The sequence below is a fragment of the Anomaloglossus baeobatrachus genome, chromosome 1, assembly GCF_048569485.1.
Source record: "Anomaloglossus baeobatrachus isolate aAnoBae1 chromosome 1, aAnoBae1.hap1, whole genome shotgun sequence".
In the NCBI taxonomy this organism is placed as follows: domain Eukaryota; kingdom Metazoa; phylum Chordata; class Amphibia; order Anura; family Aromobatidae; genus Anomaloglossus; species Anomaloglossus baeobatrachus.
In genome coordinates this window covers 529,295,399-529,309,754 of record NC_134353.1, presented here as the reverse complement: position 1 = coordinate 529,309,754, position 14,356 = coordinate 529,295,399, and the positions used below count along the sequence as shown (strand labels likewise).

The 14,356-nt window shown below is 45.3% G+C and overlaps 1 protein-coding gene across 2 annotated transcripts in view; it reads left to right on the top strand.

Annotated features, from left to right (window-relative positions):
• The window catches only part of DENND4C (DENN domain containing 4C), a 179,972-nt gene that overhangs the window by 143,390 nt on the left and 22,226 nt on the right, over nt 1–14,356 (top strand). For both annotated transcript variants that reach the window (XM_075316381.1, XM_075316374.1), the window contains 2 exons: nt 7,951–8,112; nt 9,277–9,417. In XM_075316381.1, the coding sequence (XP_075172496.1) occupies nt 7,951–8,112; nt 9,277–9,417 (303 nt within the window). The remainder of the gene's footprint in view (nt 1–7,950; nt 8,113–9,276; nt 9,418–14,356) is intronic.

Sequence of the window (14,356 nt, the reverse complement as noted above, 5' to 3'; positions counted from 1 at the left end):
ATACCTCTTGTCCTTCCTTTCACCGTCCTTCCGTGCTGATTAATGCCGGCGCCATCCACGAAGGCGGGTACCTGCGAAGACACATTCTCGGCTTGCGCAGGCGCACTTCGCTCTACCCTATTGCGGACAGAGCCAAAAACATAGGTGCACCTTTACATTCTGGCGAGTTCTCTGCGCAGGTGCAACATTTTACCCGGGGATGTGTATGACGTCACCTATGTATTGCACATCGCTGGGAAAAACTTATGTGAGCCGGGAATGTGTCTGTGCAGGTGCAAGATTTTGCCCGCTTACATGGATGGCGTCCGAGGCATCATCCACGTCAATCAGCTCAGGAGGACGGCGACAAAAGGAGGGACAGGAGGCACAGATTAGGACGCCCATCAGACTGGACCAGGCAATTTACATACTTGGCGGGAGATTTAATGAAGGTATTTGTGGAGTCTAAATGGTTCAAGGGGTAACATGCACCTTTACAGAATGCAGCACAAGCGCAACTGAAGGTGCTAGTTTTAGTTTTAAAGGCCAAAATCTGGTGACAGGTTCCCTTTTAATATATTTTGGTTTGAAAGTCTCTTATACCTGCTTTTTTAATATTCATGAATTATTTCAGCCAGAAATATTTTACTCTGAAATGATGCGGCATTTCATAGGAAACTACCGTGTTTCCCTGAAAATAAGACGGGGTCTTATATTACTTTTTACACTGAAAGATGGGCTAGGGCTTATTTTCAGGGAATGTCTTGCGTTTTCCCATGAACAACAATCCACATTTATTCTTGAACAAAAAAAATCAACATTTATTCAAAAATAAACATGTCATCACATTCTGGAACATCAATATTTTGTGTTAATCCTATTACTGATTCAGATGCACATTTTCTTATCTGATCTGCTGTTCTCATGGTGCAGAGACAGTCCTATAGTGGTGGGTACATACCATATTTACAAAGGTTTAAATTACCTGCTTAAATTTATTATCTATGTACTGCTATGTTTACCCACAAAAGAAAGCAGACACCCCTTAAAAGAATCGCACTTACCAGACCCCAAACAATTAGAGTTGGTAAGTAAATGGTCACTTGCATATAAATCTGCGTTGCTGTCAGATCCCCATGTGTTCTACATCAGTTTTCTCCCCTTGGTGTCTGGAAGCCGTATCATTTACATGGAGTGTTACTGGTACCTGATCGGTTTGTGAGAGCTGCAGTGCATTGCAGGTGGAACAGCTAGGGACCTAAAAGCGGCACAGATCTTTGTGTGAGAGCCCATCAACACTTGCCAATTATAACTTTTTTGAATCAGGCGAGTGTTTTTGTTTTTTTGCGGGGGGGGTCTGCTTTATTTTGGGGGTGTCTACTTCACTTTTCTTTTGTGGGTGTCTGCTTTCTTTGATGAAGAGTCCTACTGTATTCTTTAACTTTTTTTTAGCTGCTTGGACACTTCCTTATGGAACCGCATCTAGGGTTTATTTTTGGCATGGGCTTATATTTTAAGCATACTCAAAAAGCCCCAAAAATCCTATTAGGTCTTATTTTCGGGGTAAGTCTTGTGTTTGTGGGAAACAGGGTAGTTAGTTGGGTGCCCTACAGCTTGTCTCTCATATTAATCCCTTTGATTAATAGGCTATCACTATGTACATGCATAGAGAGAGATCTGACCGACAACTGGAGTTGGGACAAGTCGCCTTGTCCAGTCATCCAAGACATTGTCCTTGGCTGTCTATTGAAAGTATGCTTATTCTGAAATGCTTCAATGTATCACTGTAAAACATACCTGTCTGCAATCATGCAGTCTGTGTCTAATTTATGCTACCCGTGGTTAAGGTAGCATGAATCTAATGACCGGTTCCCTCTAAGAACTGCTTGCTGAGACTGATATCACCATTGGCAATGCCAAGTCTTAGCTTCATTAGTCTTGGAGCAGTACCAGCTGTGTGCTGAGGTAATGAGTTGCACTTCCCTACCTGATAGGCCTTTGGATTAATTTTGGGTCGTAATTGTCCATTTGATAGCCGCTCCCAATGATGGTGCTACAGCAGTGACATCTTTGGAGTATTGTGTGCTTTTCTAATGCGGGCGTCACACGGTACGATCTATCGTGCAAGCGATTGTACCCGCCCCCGTTTGTGCGTCATGGGCAATTAGTTGCCCGTGGCGCACAAGGTCGTTAAACCACCGTCACACGCACTTACCTGCTGAACGACGTCACTGTGGGTGGCGAACATCCACTTCCTGAAGGGGGTGGGACATTCGGCGTCACAGCGACGTCACACAGCGGCCGGCCAATAGAAGCGGAGGGGCGGAGATGAGCGGGACGTAAACATCCCACCCACCTCCTTCCTTCAGCATTGCCGCGGGATGCAGGTAAGCTGTGTTCATCGTTCCCAGGGTGTCACTCGATGTGTGCTACCCCGGGTATGATTAACAACCAGCGCAAAGAAGAATAAACTATTTTTTTAAAAATGAGCGACGTGTCAACGATACACGATTTGCGAACGTTCAGAGTTGCTCGTAGGTGTCACACAGGACGACGTCGCAAAAAATGCTGGATGTGCGTCACGAAAACCGTGACCCCGACGACATATCGCACGATAGGTCGTCTCGTGTGACGCCCGCATTACGCATGGTTTGGGAAGGCCAATTTCTTTTTTCATTACGATTTCCAGTTTATTCAGCAAGATTGTTAAGTAAAATAAGTTTGCCAAGTTGGCAGAGCATTGTCCTTAACCTAGTCAATCTCCTTTGGGATGATATGGGGTCTGATTCACAGTTATTTTTATTCATTGACAATATCCGACTTTCCTTACGTTTTTGTGACTGAATGGACTTGATGGTTTTTGATCTCCATCTATTTCCTCTCTGATCGTTCCTTTTTTAGGGAAACTGTATTAATTTAACTGTTTTAGTAGGAGCTAATAGTGATGGTAAGTAAAGGTGATTTCCACTTTGAAATTAGTGGTCTTCAAACAATAGCACTCATGTAAAATAACACAGATTGTACTCCTCCTTCCTCAGACCAGTGCCGACTCTGCTGCTGTAGATGAATAGCAAACATTTTGCACACACTCCTAGCATGCATACCTGATGACTGCAAAGGTGGCCAATAACCTAGGCAATTAGCTGTAAACATTAAAATGAAAAATAATCTCCATTCTCAAGAAGGGAAGGATTTTTAAAGAGTAACCATTGTTTTCATTTTTATTTCATAGACTTAAAATATGACAAAGATGATTATTTTTATCAGAGAAATTTGCTTCTCCCCCTGGACTGCTTTTTGACTCAATTCATGGCTAAATAAATAAGTGAACAGTTTCCCATTATAGAGAAAAGGGTGCTGCTTTTAAAATAAGGAGAGGTAAGGGAGGAGGAAGGGTGAGTATAGAAGCTAGAGACATTCAGCTAGAAATTCTTCTAAAACGACAAAATTCTCCAGAGAACTTTGAGCACCAACTGTCATCTCAGTAATGGAAAATCTCTATCCATGAATTGAAGCAGCTTTCTCTAATAAGATATATTACCAAATTTCCCATTTTCCCTTCACCCATGACAGCACCCATATAATAATAAAGTAAATAAATCTTTCTTGTTGTTATATAGCGCTAACATATTCCGCAGCGCTTTACATACTGTCATACACTGTCCCCATTGGGGCTCACAATCTACATTCCTTATCTGTATGTTTTTGGAGTGTGGGAGGAAACCGGAGTACCCGGAGGAAACCCACACAAACACGGGGAGAATATACAAACTGCTTGCAGATGTTGGCCTTTGTGGGACTCGAACCCAGGACCCCAGCGCTGCAAGACTGCAGTGCTAACCATACCTCCCAACTTTTTAAAGAAGGGAAAGAGGGACAAAGTTTTCAGCGCGCCGCGGCAACTTTAGACCACGCCCCCTAACCACACCCATTTTACAAACAGCCACACCCATATCCACTCCCCATTTACACCCATCCAGCAAACTGAAACTGCAGAAGCTGTCCGTGATCGCTCTGAGCCGCCACAGATCAGCAATGTGCAGAACAGGCAGGGAGTTAACTACAGGGTGTGCAGGCGGCTTGGACCCAGGAGAAGAGCTGAACAGGGTATGCAGGCAGCTAGGACCCAGGAGGAGAGCTGAACAGGGTGTGCAGGTGGCTAGGACCCAGGAGGAGAGCTGAACAGGGTATGCAGGCAGCTAGGACCCAGGAGGAGAGCTGAACAGGGTGTGCAGGCGACTAGGACCCAGGAGGAGAGCTGAACAGGGTGTGCAGGCAGCTATGACCCAGCAGGAGGACTGAACAGGGTCTGCAGGCAGCTAGGACCCAGGAGAAGAGCTGAACAGGGTATGCAGGCAGCTAGGACCCAGGAGGAGAGCTGAACAGGGTGTGCAGGCAGCTAGGACCCAGGAGGAGAGCTGAACAGGGTGTGCAGGCAGCTAGGACCCAGGAGGAGAGCTGAACAGGGTGTGCAGGCAGCTAGGACCCAGGAGGAGAGCTGAACAGGGTGTGCAGGCAGCTAGGACCCAGGAGGAGAGCTGAACAGGGTGCAGCTAAGGGTATGTTCACACATCAGGTTTTTGCTGTGCGTCACAATCCGGCGCTTTTCGAGAAAAACGCATCCGTTTTTTTGCCACCGGGTGCGGTTTTTCCTCAGACTTTTATTAGCGCCGTATTGTGCCGCATGTACTTGCGTTACGGTTTTTGCCGGATGCGGCAAAAATCGTCACTCCGGCGGCCGCACAGTACGCAGAGAGGAACGGTTTTTGCCAGCGGGTGCGGCGCTGTGCGGCATGGTGCATAATGAAAGTCTATGCGAGCCAGATACGGTAGCATGCTTCAAACACCGGAAGCATGTACCGTATCCGGTTTTTACTTCTGAGCATGCCCAGAAGTGATATAAATTCATTGCTTGTCAGAAAATCAATCAATCACTCACTCGCTCTCTCAAACTCTCTCACTCACTGACTGACTCACTGACTCATTCACTCACTCTCACCCACTCACCGATCACCGGCGCGGGGCTGCACGGCTGTCACACTGCTCCGGCGGCTTCTCCTGATTTGAAAATCCCGGCCGCCCATTATTCAATCTCGTATTCACTGCTTTCCCCGCACACCGGCGTCCATGATTGGTTGTAGTCAGACATGCCCCCACGCTGAGTGACAGCTGTCTCACTGCAACCAATCACAGCCGCCGGTGGGCGGGTCTATATTGTGCAGTAAAATAAATAATTAAAAGAAAAACGGCGTGCGGTCCCCCCCAATTTTGATACCAGCCAAGATAAAGCCACATGGCTGAAGGCTGGTATTCTCAGGATGGGGAGCTCTACGTTATGGGGAGCCCCCCAGCCTAAAAATATCAGCCAGCAGCCGCCCGGAATTGCCGCATCCATTAGATGCAACAGTCCCGGGACTCTACCCGGCTCATCCCGAATTGCCCTGGTGCGGTGGCAATCGGGGTAATAAGGGGTTAATCATGGCAGGCGTCTGAGACACCCCCAATGATTAACCTGTAAGTGAAAGTAAATAAACATACACCCAAAAAAATCCTTTATTTGGAATAAAAGACAAAAAAACACCCTCTTTCACCATTTTATTAAAATCCCCAAATACCCCTCCAGGTCCGACGTAATCCACAGAGGTCCCGCGACGCTCAGCTCTGCTACATGAAGCTGACAGGAATGGCAGTAGAACACCGCCTCTCTCTATCAGCTCCATGCAGCAACTCAAGGGAGTCGCGCTGTCAGCGGTGACGTCACTGAGGTAATGCCGGGTTGTGTGCGGTGATGATGCGCGCAGGGTAGTTCCGGCGTGTGCGGTTATAATGCGTGCGGTAGTGCAGGGGTGTGCGGTGATGATGCGTGTGGGGTAGTGCCGGTGTGTGCGGTGATGATGCCTGCGGTAGTGCCTCCGTGTGCGGTGACAATGTGTGCGGTAGTGCAGGGGTGTGCGGTGATGATGCATGCTGGGTAGTGCTGGCGTGTGCGGTGATGATACGTGTGAGGTACTGCCTGCCTGTGTTGTGATGATGCGTGCTGGGTAGTGCCTGCGTGTGCGGTGATGATGCGTGCTGGGTAGTGCCTGCCTGTGCGGTGATGATGCGTGCTGGGTAGTGCCGGCGTGTGCGGTGATGATGCGTGCTGGGTAGTGCCGGCGTGTGCGGTGATGATGCGTGTGAGGTAGTGCCTGCCTGTGCGGTGATGTGTGCTGGCCTGTGCGGTGATGATGCGTGAGGTAGTGCCGGTGTGCGCGGTGATGGTGGGGTCTCTCTCTCTCTCTCAGCATAAAAAAACCGCCAACAATAAACTGATCCGTCGCATCAGTTTTTTCACAATCTGAGACGGATCCGTTGCATCAGGCACAAACCGGATTGTGCCTGATTTTAAAAAACTGATGTGTGAACTTAGCCTAAGATGCAGCAGCTCTGCCAGGCAGGAGATCATGTGGTAGGTAGCTGATAAAAACATTGGCAATGCTTCTATCTTTGCATATTACCGGCCAGTGCTGTGCACCTGCAGGAGAGGAAACAACTGGTAAGTACACTGTGCCCTCTCCCCAATTTCCTGATCTACTGTGTGTGCCTGCAGCATTGAGAAGCAAACACTGCACACACGATAGATCAGGACACAAACACACGGGAGTCAGAGAAACAGCTAGAGGAGCATAGGCTCCGGGCCAGGGGGAGGGGAATCAGCGCTGGGGAGATTAATTACTTTAGCAGCAGCACGGACAGAGACTAGTTTCGAGTAGTGTGCTCCGCTCTGTAATGCTCACGTCACGTGTTAGGATGGTAGGAGGGAAAAGCAGCGAGGCGGGGAGAGAGTGGGTGGGCGGAGCCACGGGATACAGACCTCCCGCCCGGGGCAACGGGACAAACACTGCAAATCGTGATAGTCCCGCTGTATCTGGGACGGTTGGGAGGTATGGTGCTAACCACTGAGCCACCATGCTGTCATGGGTTCTGTAAAAACCGGCTACCGGTAAGTAACCTCTGTGTTTTCACATACTATTGATTCAGGAAGTATAAAAATAAAATGATGGCTACTCTTTAAAGAAAACCTTTGATCAAATTTTTCATGTTGAACTGGATACTGGATAGAATAGCGTCTGCAAAGTGGAATACAACTTTTCCTATCCTACTCTCCTGCATAAGTCAGTGTGGGGAGAGAGGCAGTGTAGCTATTTTTAGCTGGGTCACATTATAAACACTTTTATCAGCTCTCCTCTCATATGACTGTCAGTTCCCCCACCAATACTTGTCCAAAGATGAGCTGAAAGTGTCAATATCACACTTGCATCTGATGTGCTCCACTTGTAATCACTCATCCGTGAGAGCAGAGGAGGGTGTCATTACATCTCACACAGGAGATAGTGACACAGCTAAACTCAGCTGCTCTGCCTTTACTTCCACACTCATGCAGGAGGTTAGACCAGGAGATCAGGGCATAGCAAGTAAAAGTTGATTGAGCACAGCAGAAATGTAATTTCTGACACACTCCTATAACCAGGAGAGCGGATTTGTGAGTATTGTGACACAGCTAAACTCAGCTGCTCTGCCTTTACGTCCACACTCATGCAGGAGGTTAGACCAGGAGATCAGGGCTGTCATTACATCTCCCACACCGGGAAATCGGTTATAAGCTTTTGTGGGGTGTGTTGTTCTTTCCTTTTGAGTGTTGCTTTATGATTGGCCAGAATCATACAGGGAGACAAAGTACTACGGAATAGTGTCGAACATATGGGACAATTATTTACATTTCTTTGATTAAATTGCAAAGAAGAGAATATTTAAATGTAAATTGTGAAGGTATCCCTAATTGAAGCGCTTTTTTATTGTAAAATACACATGTAAGTGAATTTTTATTATGGCAAAATTTGTAATTGACTGGACACTGGAAAAAGGGCATTACAATGTAATGCCTTATTACTTTGATTCTGTTTTCACTGCTATAATGGCTATGCTCTGCAGGTGAACACAGTGATGAGGGGCAAGGACCCAAAGATGACCTTCACAAAAGAAGCCCTTTAATTCATGAAGAGCCAAAAGCTATGAAAGAAACAGATTCTTCTTCACAGTTCAAGCAACACCCAGTGCAAAATGGAAGCACACCTCAATCTGCGGGTGTAGCAGGTAAGCTTTAACCTGAATTTCAGCTATCATCACACATCATATAATGAAAGGGGTTTTTTGGTTTCAGTCTGCATTCTCAATGGTTTCCCCATCTGTTTTCTCTCTGCGTTTTGCAATCCACTATTTGTTGGGGGAGGTGGCGAGCTGCAGTGATTTCTGCCATAGACAGCAGAGGCCACAGAGCAGAGAGGGAAATGTCTGCTCTCCATTCACTTATTAGCTCACAGAGACAAGCTGCAGAAACATTAAAAGGAATCTGTCAGCAGGTTTTTGCTACCTCATCTAAGACCAGCATGATGAAAGCAAAGAGATCCTGAATACGTAAAGGAAACCTGTCACTGGATGTTTATAATATTTACCAAACGGTCGGTTCAGAGCAGACTGGTCAGATGGGCATCTCCGTTCTCTGGGTCCCGCGCCTCCTCTTTCGTCAATCTTTGTCCTCCTTTTTAAGCTAGTGTGGATGACGCGTTCTATGTCATCTACACTAGCTGACAGTATGGTCCTGCGTAAGCCCACTTTGATCTGCCTTGAGCATGACATAACGTCATGTCATCCCTTGGAGAGCGTGTGCCAACACTGCTAGTATGGCGCTGGCAATGGAGAGAAATATAAGCTTCTTTTTATTTGAACGGGGTCAAAATTGGAGAATGAAAAAGGGTTGTCCTAGTAGTGGACAATGCCTTTAAGCGTTCATTTTTCCATTCATGGTTATTCAGTTAGGATAACACACTATATTATGTTCTACTGATGCTAAAAAAAACACTTTCATAACCGAATGCCCACAAACCTGAAATAACTTTAGTAACGTTTCTCCAGAACGATGTTCAATACTGATGATTATGTTGTTATATGACTTTACATTATTGGTTCTAAAGGTGTTTCTACAAGCTATGGATTCATTGGGTGTACTTTTTCACATGGTGCTTTTGCATTTAGGCCTAGTTTTTGGTAAATAATGACAGTGTAATTTGTCATGTGGTGTTGTTCATCTCAGGTATTCACCTAAATTGAAGACCTTCTATGGACAAGATGTTTATTTTATTATGCCCATGTTAAAGCACAGAATTCAATGGTTTACTTAGCATAACCCATGGCTTTAATTATAGACAGGATTGCAAGTGGTTTGACTTTTTTTTTTTTTTTTTCCCCTTGTTTGTATAGAAGTAGAGTCTGATGGCCAAAGTGAAAATCAGTTGAAAGTGCCTGAGGCTAGGAGTCCACCAGAATCTCCTCCATATGGAAGCAGTATTGTAAAAGTGCCCTCTGGAATTTTTGATGTTACAAGGAGAAAAAGCAGTAGTGGTGAGTTGAAATATTCTGGAATGACCTATTTCAAGCACGAAAGTTAATTTGGTAAGAATGGTTATCTCACAAAGAGCTACGAGAAATGAAGCTGGCTCAATGATCAGCCCATCTCTGAAGATCAGGCTTCTCTGCTTAAGGTGGTGTCACACATAGCGACACAGCAGCGATCACGACCAGCGATCTGACCTTATCAGGATCGCTGCTGCGTCGTTACATGGTCGCTGGTGAGCTGTCAAACAGGCAGATCTCACCAGTGACCAGCCAGCAGCGACGCGTGGAAGCGTAACTAAGGTAAATATCGGGTAACCAAGGTAAATATCGGGTAACCAAGGAAAGCACTTCTCTTGGTTACCCGATATTTACCTTAGTTACTAGCGTTTGCCGCTCTCACGCTGCCAGTGCCGGCTCCCTGTTCCCTGCACTCCTAGCCAGAGTACACATCGGGTTAATTATCCGATGTGTACTCCAGCTACGTGTGCAGGTAGCAGGGAGCCGGCACTGGCAGCATGAGAGCACACCGCTTAGCGCTGGTTCCCTGCACTCCTAGCCAGAGTACACATCGGGTTAATTACCCGATGTGTACTCCATCTACGTGTGCAGGGAGCCGGCACTGGCAGCGTGAGAGCGGCGGACGCTAGTAACTAAGGTAAATATCGGGTAACCAAGGAAAGGGCTTCTTGGTTACCCGATGTTTACCGTGGTTACAGCTTACCGCAGGCTGCCAGACGCTGGCTCCCTGCTCCTTGCTCTCTTCAGTTCGTCACTTTCTCGCTGTCACACACAGCAATGTGTGCTTCACAGCGGGAGAGCAACGTCAAAAAAATGAAGCAGGACATTCCGCAACGACCGGCGACCTCACAGCAGGGGCCAGGTCATTGCTGGATGTCACACACAGCGACAGCGATGGGGCGTCGCTGCTAAGTCACAGAAAATGGTGACTTAGCAGCAACGTCGTTGTCATCGTCGCTATGTGTGACACCACCTTTAGACTGCTTACTGATACAAACTTATAGCAAAAGCAAACTTAGCAATCCTTTATTACTAAACATAAATACCAACTAATCATAGTATCAAAACTACTGACTGATGAAGGGAATAATAGTGAGTGTCTCCTTCCAATGCCACCTGTCAAGGAGTTAGAAATATCAGGCAGAAAGTAAGCAGTCAGTTCATGTAGTTGATCTGTAAGATGGGAAAACGTGTAAGCGTACGTAAGGATCTGAGCAACTTTGACAAGGCTGTCTTCATTGTGATTGCTCGACAACTAGATCAGAGCATCTTCAAGCAGCAGGTCTTTTTGGGTTTTCCTCTTTTGTCCATTGGTTAGTACATACGAAAAGTTATCTCTACCAGGACGACCAGTGAACCAACAAGAAGGTCATGGGCACCCAAGGTTCACTAATCTGCATTGGCAGCTAACATGTAATTACGTTTACATGTAGACAGACGAATTTTTGTGGGCCACGGTCTCTGTCCAATGAAAATTAGTAGATAATCCTCTCAGCTCCAAGCAGTAAGGTAGATGCACGCAATCAATGGGCTATTCTGATATGTAGAGCAATTTTCAGAGAAACAGTCCAGCATTAATAAATAAAAATTAACCCACTTTTATTTTGATCCATTCATCTCTTAACAACTTTTGATCCACATTTTCATCAGAGGAAATATTCAGAGTGAAAACTGCGGGCTCAGAACCCGAGTACGTTTTATACCAAGTATACAGTGGGTACGGAAAGTATTCAGACCCCTTTACATTTTTCACTCTGTTTCATTACAGCCATTTGGTACATTCAAAAAACTTCATTTTTTTCCTCATTAATGTACACTCTGCACTCCATCTTGTCAGAAAAAAACAGAAATGTAGAAATTTTTGAACATTTTTTAAACAAGAAAAACTGAAATATCACATAGTCATAAGTATTCAGACCCTTTGCTCAGTATGGAATAGAAGCACCCTTTTGCGTTAGCACAGCCATGAGTCTTCTTGGGAATTATGCAACAAGTTTTTCACATCTGGATTTGGGGATCCTCTGTCATTCTTTCTTGCAGATCCCCTCCAGTTCCATCAGGTTGGATGGTGAATGTTGGTGGACAGCCATTTTTAGATCTCTCCAGAGATGCTGAGTTGAGTTTAGGTCAGGGCTCTGGCTGGGCCAGTCAAGAATGGTCACAGAGTTGTTCTGAAGCTACTCCTTTGTTATTTTAGCTATATGCTTAGGGTCATTGTCTTGTTGGAAGTTGAACCTTCGGCCAAGTCTGAGGTCAAGAGCACTCTGGAAGAGGTTTTCTTCCATGATAGCTCTGTACTTGGCCGAAATTTATCTTTCCTTCAATTGCAACCAGGCGTTCTGTCCCTGCAGCTGAAAAACACCCCCATAGCATGATGCTGCCACCACCATGTTTCACTATTGGGATTGTATTGGGAACGTGATGTGCAGTGCCTGGTTTTCTGCACACATACCGCTTAGAATTATCGCCAAAAAGTTCTATTTTCATCTCATCAGACCAGAGAATCTTATTTCTCATAGTCTGGGAGTCCTTCATGTGTTTTGTTTTGTTTTTCTTCAAACTCTATGCGGGCTTTCATATGTCTTGCACTGAAGAGAGGCTTCCGTCGGGCCAGTCTGCCATAATGACCAGACTGGTGGAGGGCTGCAGTGATAGTTGACTTTGTGGAACTTTCTCCCATCTCCCTACTGCATCTCTGGAGCTCAGCCACAGTGATCTTCTTTACCTCTCTCACCAATGCTCTTGTCCCACGATTGCTCAGTTTGGCTGGACCGTCAGGTCTAGGAAGAGTTCTGGTGGTCCCAAACTTCTTCCATTTAAGGATTATGGAGGCCACTGTGCTCTTAGGAACCTTGAGTATTGCATAAATTATTTTGTAACCTTGGCCAGATCTGTGCTTTGCCACAATTCTGTCTCTGAGCTCCTTGGGCAGTTCCTTTTGACCTCATGATTCTCATTTGGTCTGACATGCACTGTGAGCTATGAGGTCTTATATAGGCAGGTGTGTTCTTTTCCAAATCAAGTCCTATCAGTTTAAACACAGCTGGACTCCAATAAGGAGTAGAACCATCTCAAGAAGGATCACAAGGAAATGGACAGCATGTGACTTAAATGTGAGTGACTGAGCAAATGGTCTGAATACTTATGACCATGTAATATTTCAGGTTGTTTTTGTTTACAAAATTTGCAAAAATTTCTACATTTGTTTGGTTTTTTTTTTCTGTCAAGATGGGGTGCAGAGTGTACATTAATGAGAAAAAAAATTAACTTTTTTTGAATTTACCAAATGGCTGCAATGAAACAGAGTGAAAAATTTTAAGGGGTACTTAAAATACTTTCCTTACCCACTTACTGTATGCTGGCTGTTTTATACATCTTCTGCCTCTTTCAACAGCAACTGGAGCTAGCTAAATCACTGACCGTAGCATTTAAACATAATGTGTTCTATAGATTGCAGTATATTGGGTGAGCAATTAAGTGATTGCAGGTACATAGACTAATAAAGTAAAAAAAAAAAAAATTGTAAGCAAATCATATTAAAGAGAACCTGGAAAGTCGAGACTGTGGATAAAAAGCGCAATAGGGCCTTACAAGATAACAATCAAGATATTAATAAGGTGAACTCACCTATAGGGGTTGTGACAGTCTCAGCTCCTATAGTCACGTGATCGCACGGTGAAGTAGCTGCAGCCCCGAAGTAGTCAGAATAGAGATTTGGAGGAATCCGGGTGTCAAGCCACGCTTATCACCAATTCCGAAATAAATTATTCCATGTCTTTATTGGATTAGTAAAGTACAGTTCAATGCGTTTCAGAGGTCGAAGCCCCCTTCCTCAGGATATATAGCAGTGACAAGGATAATCAATCCTTGAATATCCTTGTCACTGCTATATGTCCTGAGGAAGGGGGCTGCAACCTCCCAAAAAGCATTGACCTGTACTTAGCTAATCCAATAAAGACATTGAATAGTTTATTTCGGACTTGGATTGGTGATGAGCGCAGTGTGACACCTAGTTTCCTCCAAATATGGACATTAAAGGGAACCTGTCAGGTGCAATATGCACCCATAATTATGAGCAGTTCTGGGTACATATTGCTAATCCCTGCCTAATTATCCCTGTATACACTAGCATAGATGGAGATCTTTAGAAAAAGTAGTTCTAAAGATCTTTTATCTTATGCTAATGAGCACGGGGGCTAATCCCAAGGGCGTTTCTCCCCTTAGCTAGTCGGCCAACATAGCATGGTAGCAGGCCCCTGTGGGCGTACTAACATGCTAATGAATACGCAGCGACACCGCACATACCTCACTGTTCATGGCGAACGATGGATACGCAGTGCTCATGATCCGGAGTACCTGAGGCTTCCAATCATGCGCAGTAAACTGATGCCGGGTGTAAGCTTCCCGGCTTCAGTGAGGTACAGTGCGCATGACCGGAAGTGCTGAGGAGTCCGGATCTCGCCCAGTGCGCATCTAACAGTGAGGTATGTGCGGCGTCGCTGCGTATTCATTAGCATGTTGGTACTGCTAGGCATGCTACGTGGGCCGACTACCTAAGGGGAGAAACACCCTTGGGACTAGTCCCCGTGCTCATTAGCATAAGATAAAAGGTCTTTAGAAATACTTTTTCTAAAGATCTCTTTATCTATGCTAGTGTAAACAGGGACGGTTAGGGAGGGATTAGCAATATGACCTAGAACTCCTCATGGTTCTCGGTGCATATTGCACCTGACAGGTTCCCTTAAAATACAAAAGTTCAAATCGCACCACCTCTCCGCATTGGTATTGACATGCCCAGTATTTTATATTTTAAAAGATCAGAATTTTATGTATGGTAAACACTAAAAAACAATGAAAATCCAGAATGTTTTTTATAGAGGCACTTCCCGACAAAAAAACAATAAAAAGCCCAAAATGGTAGAAATGA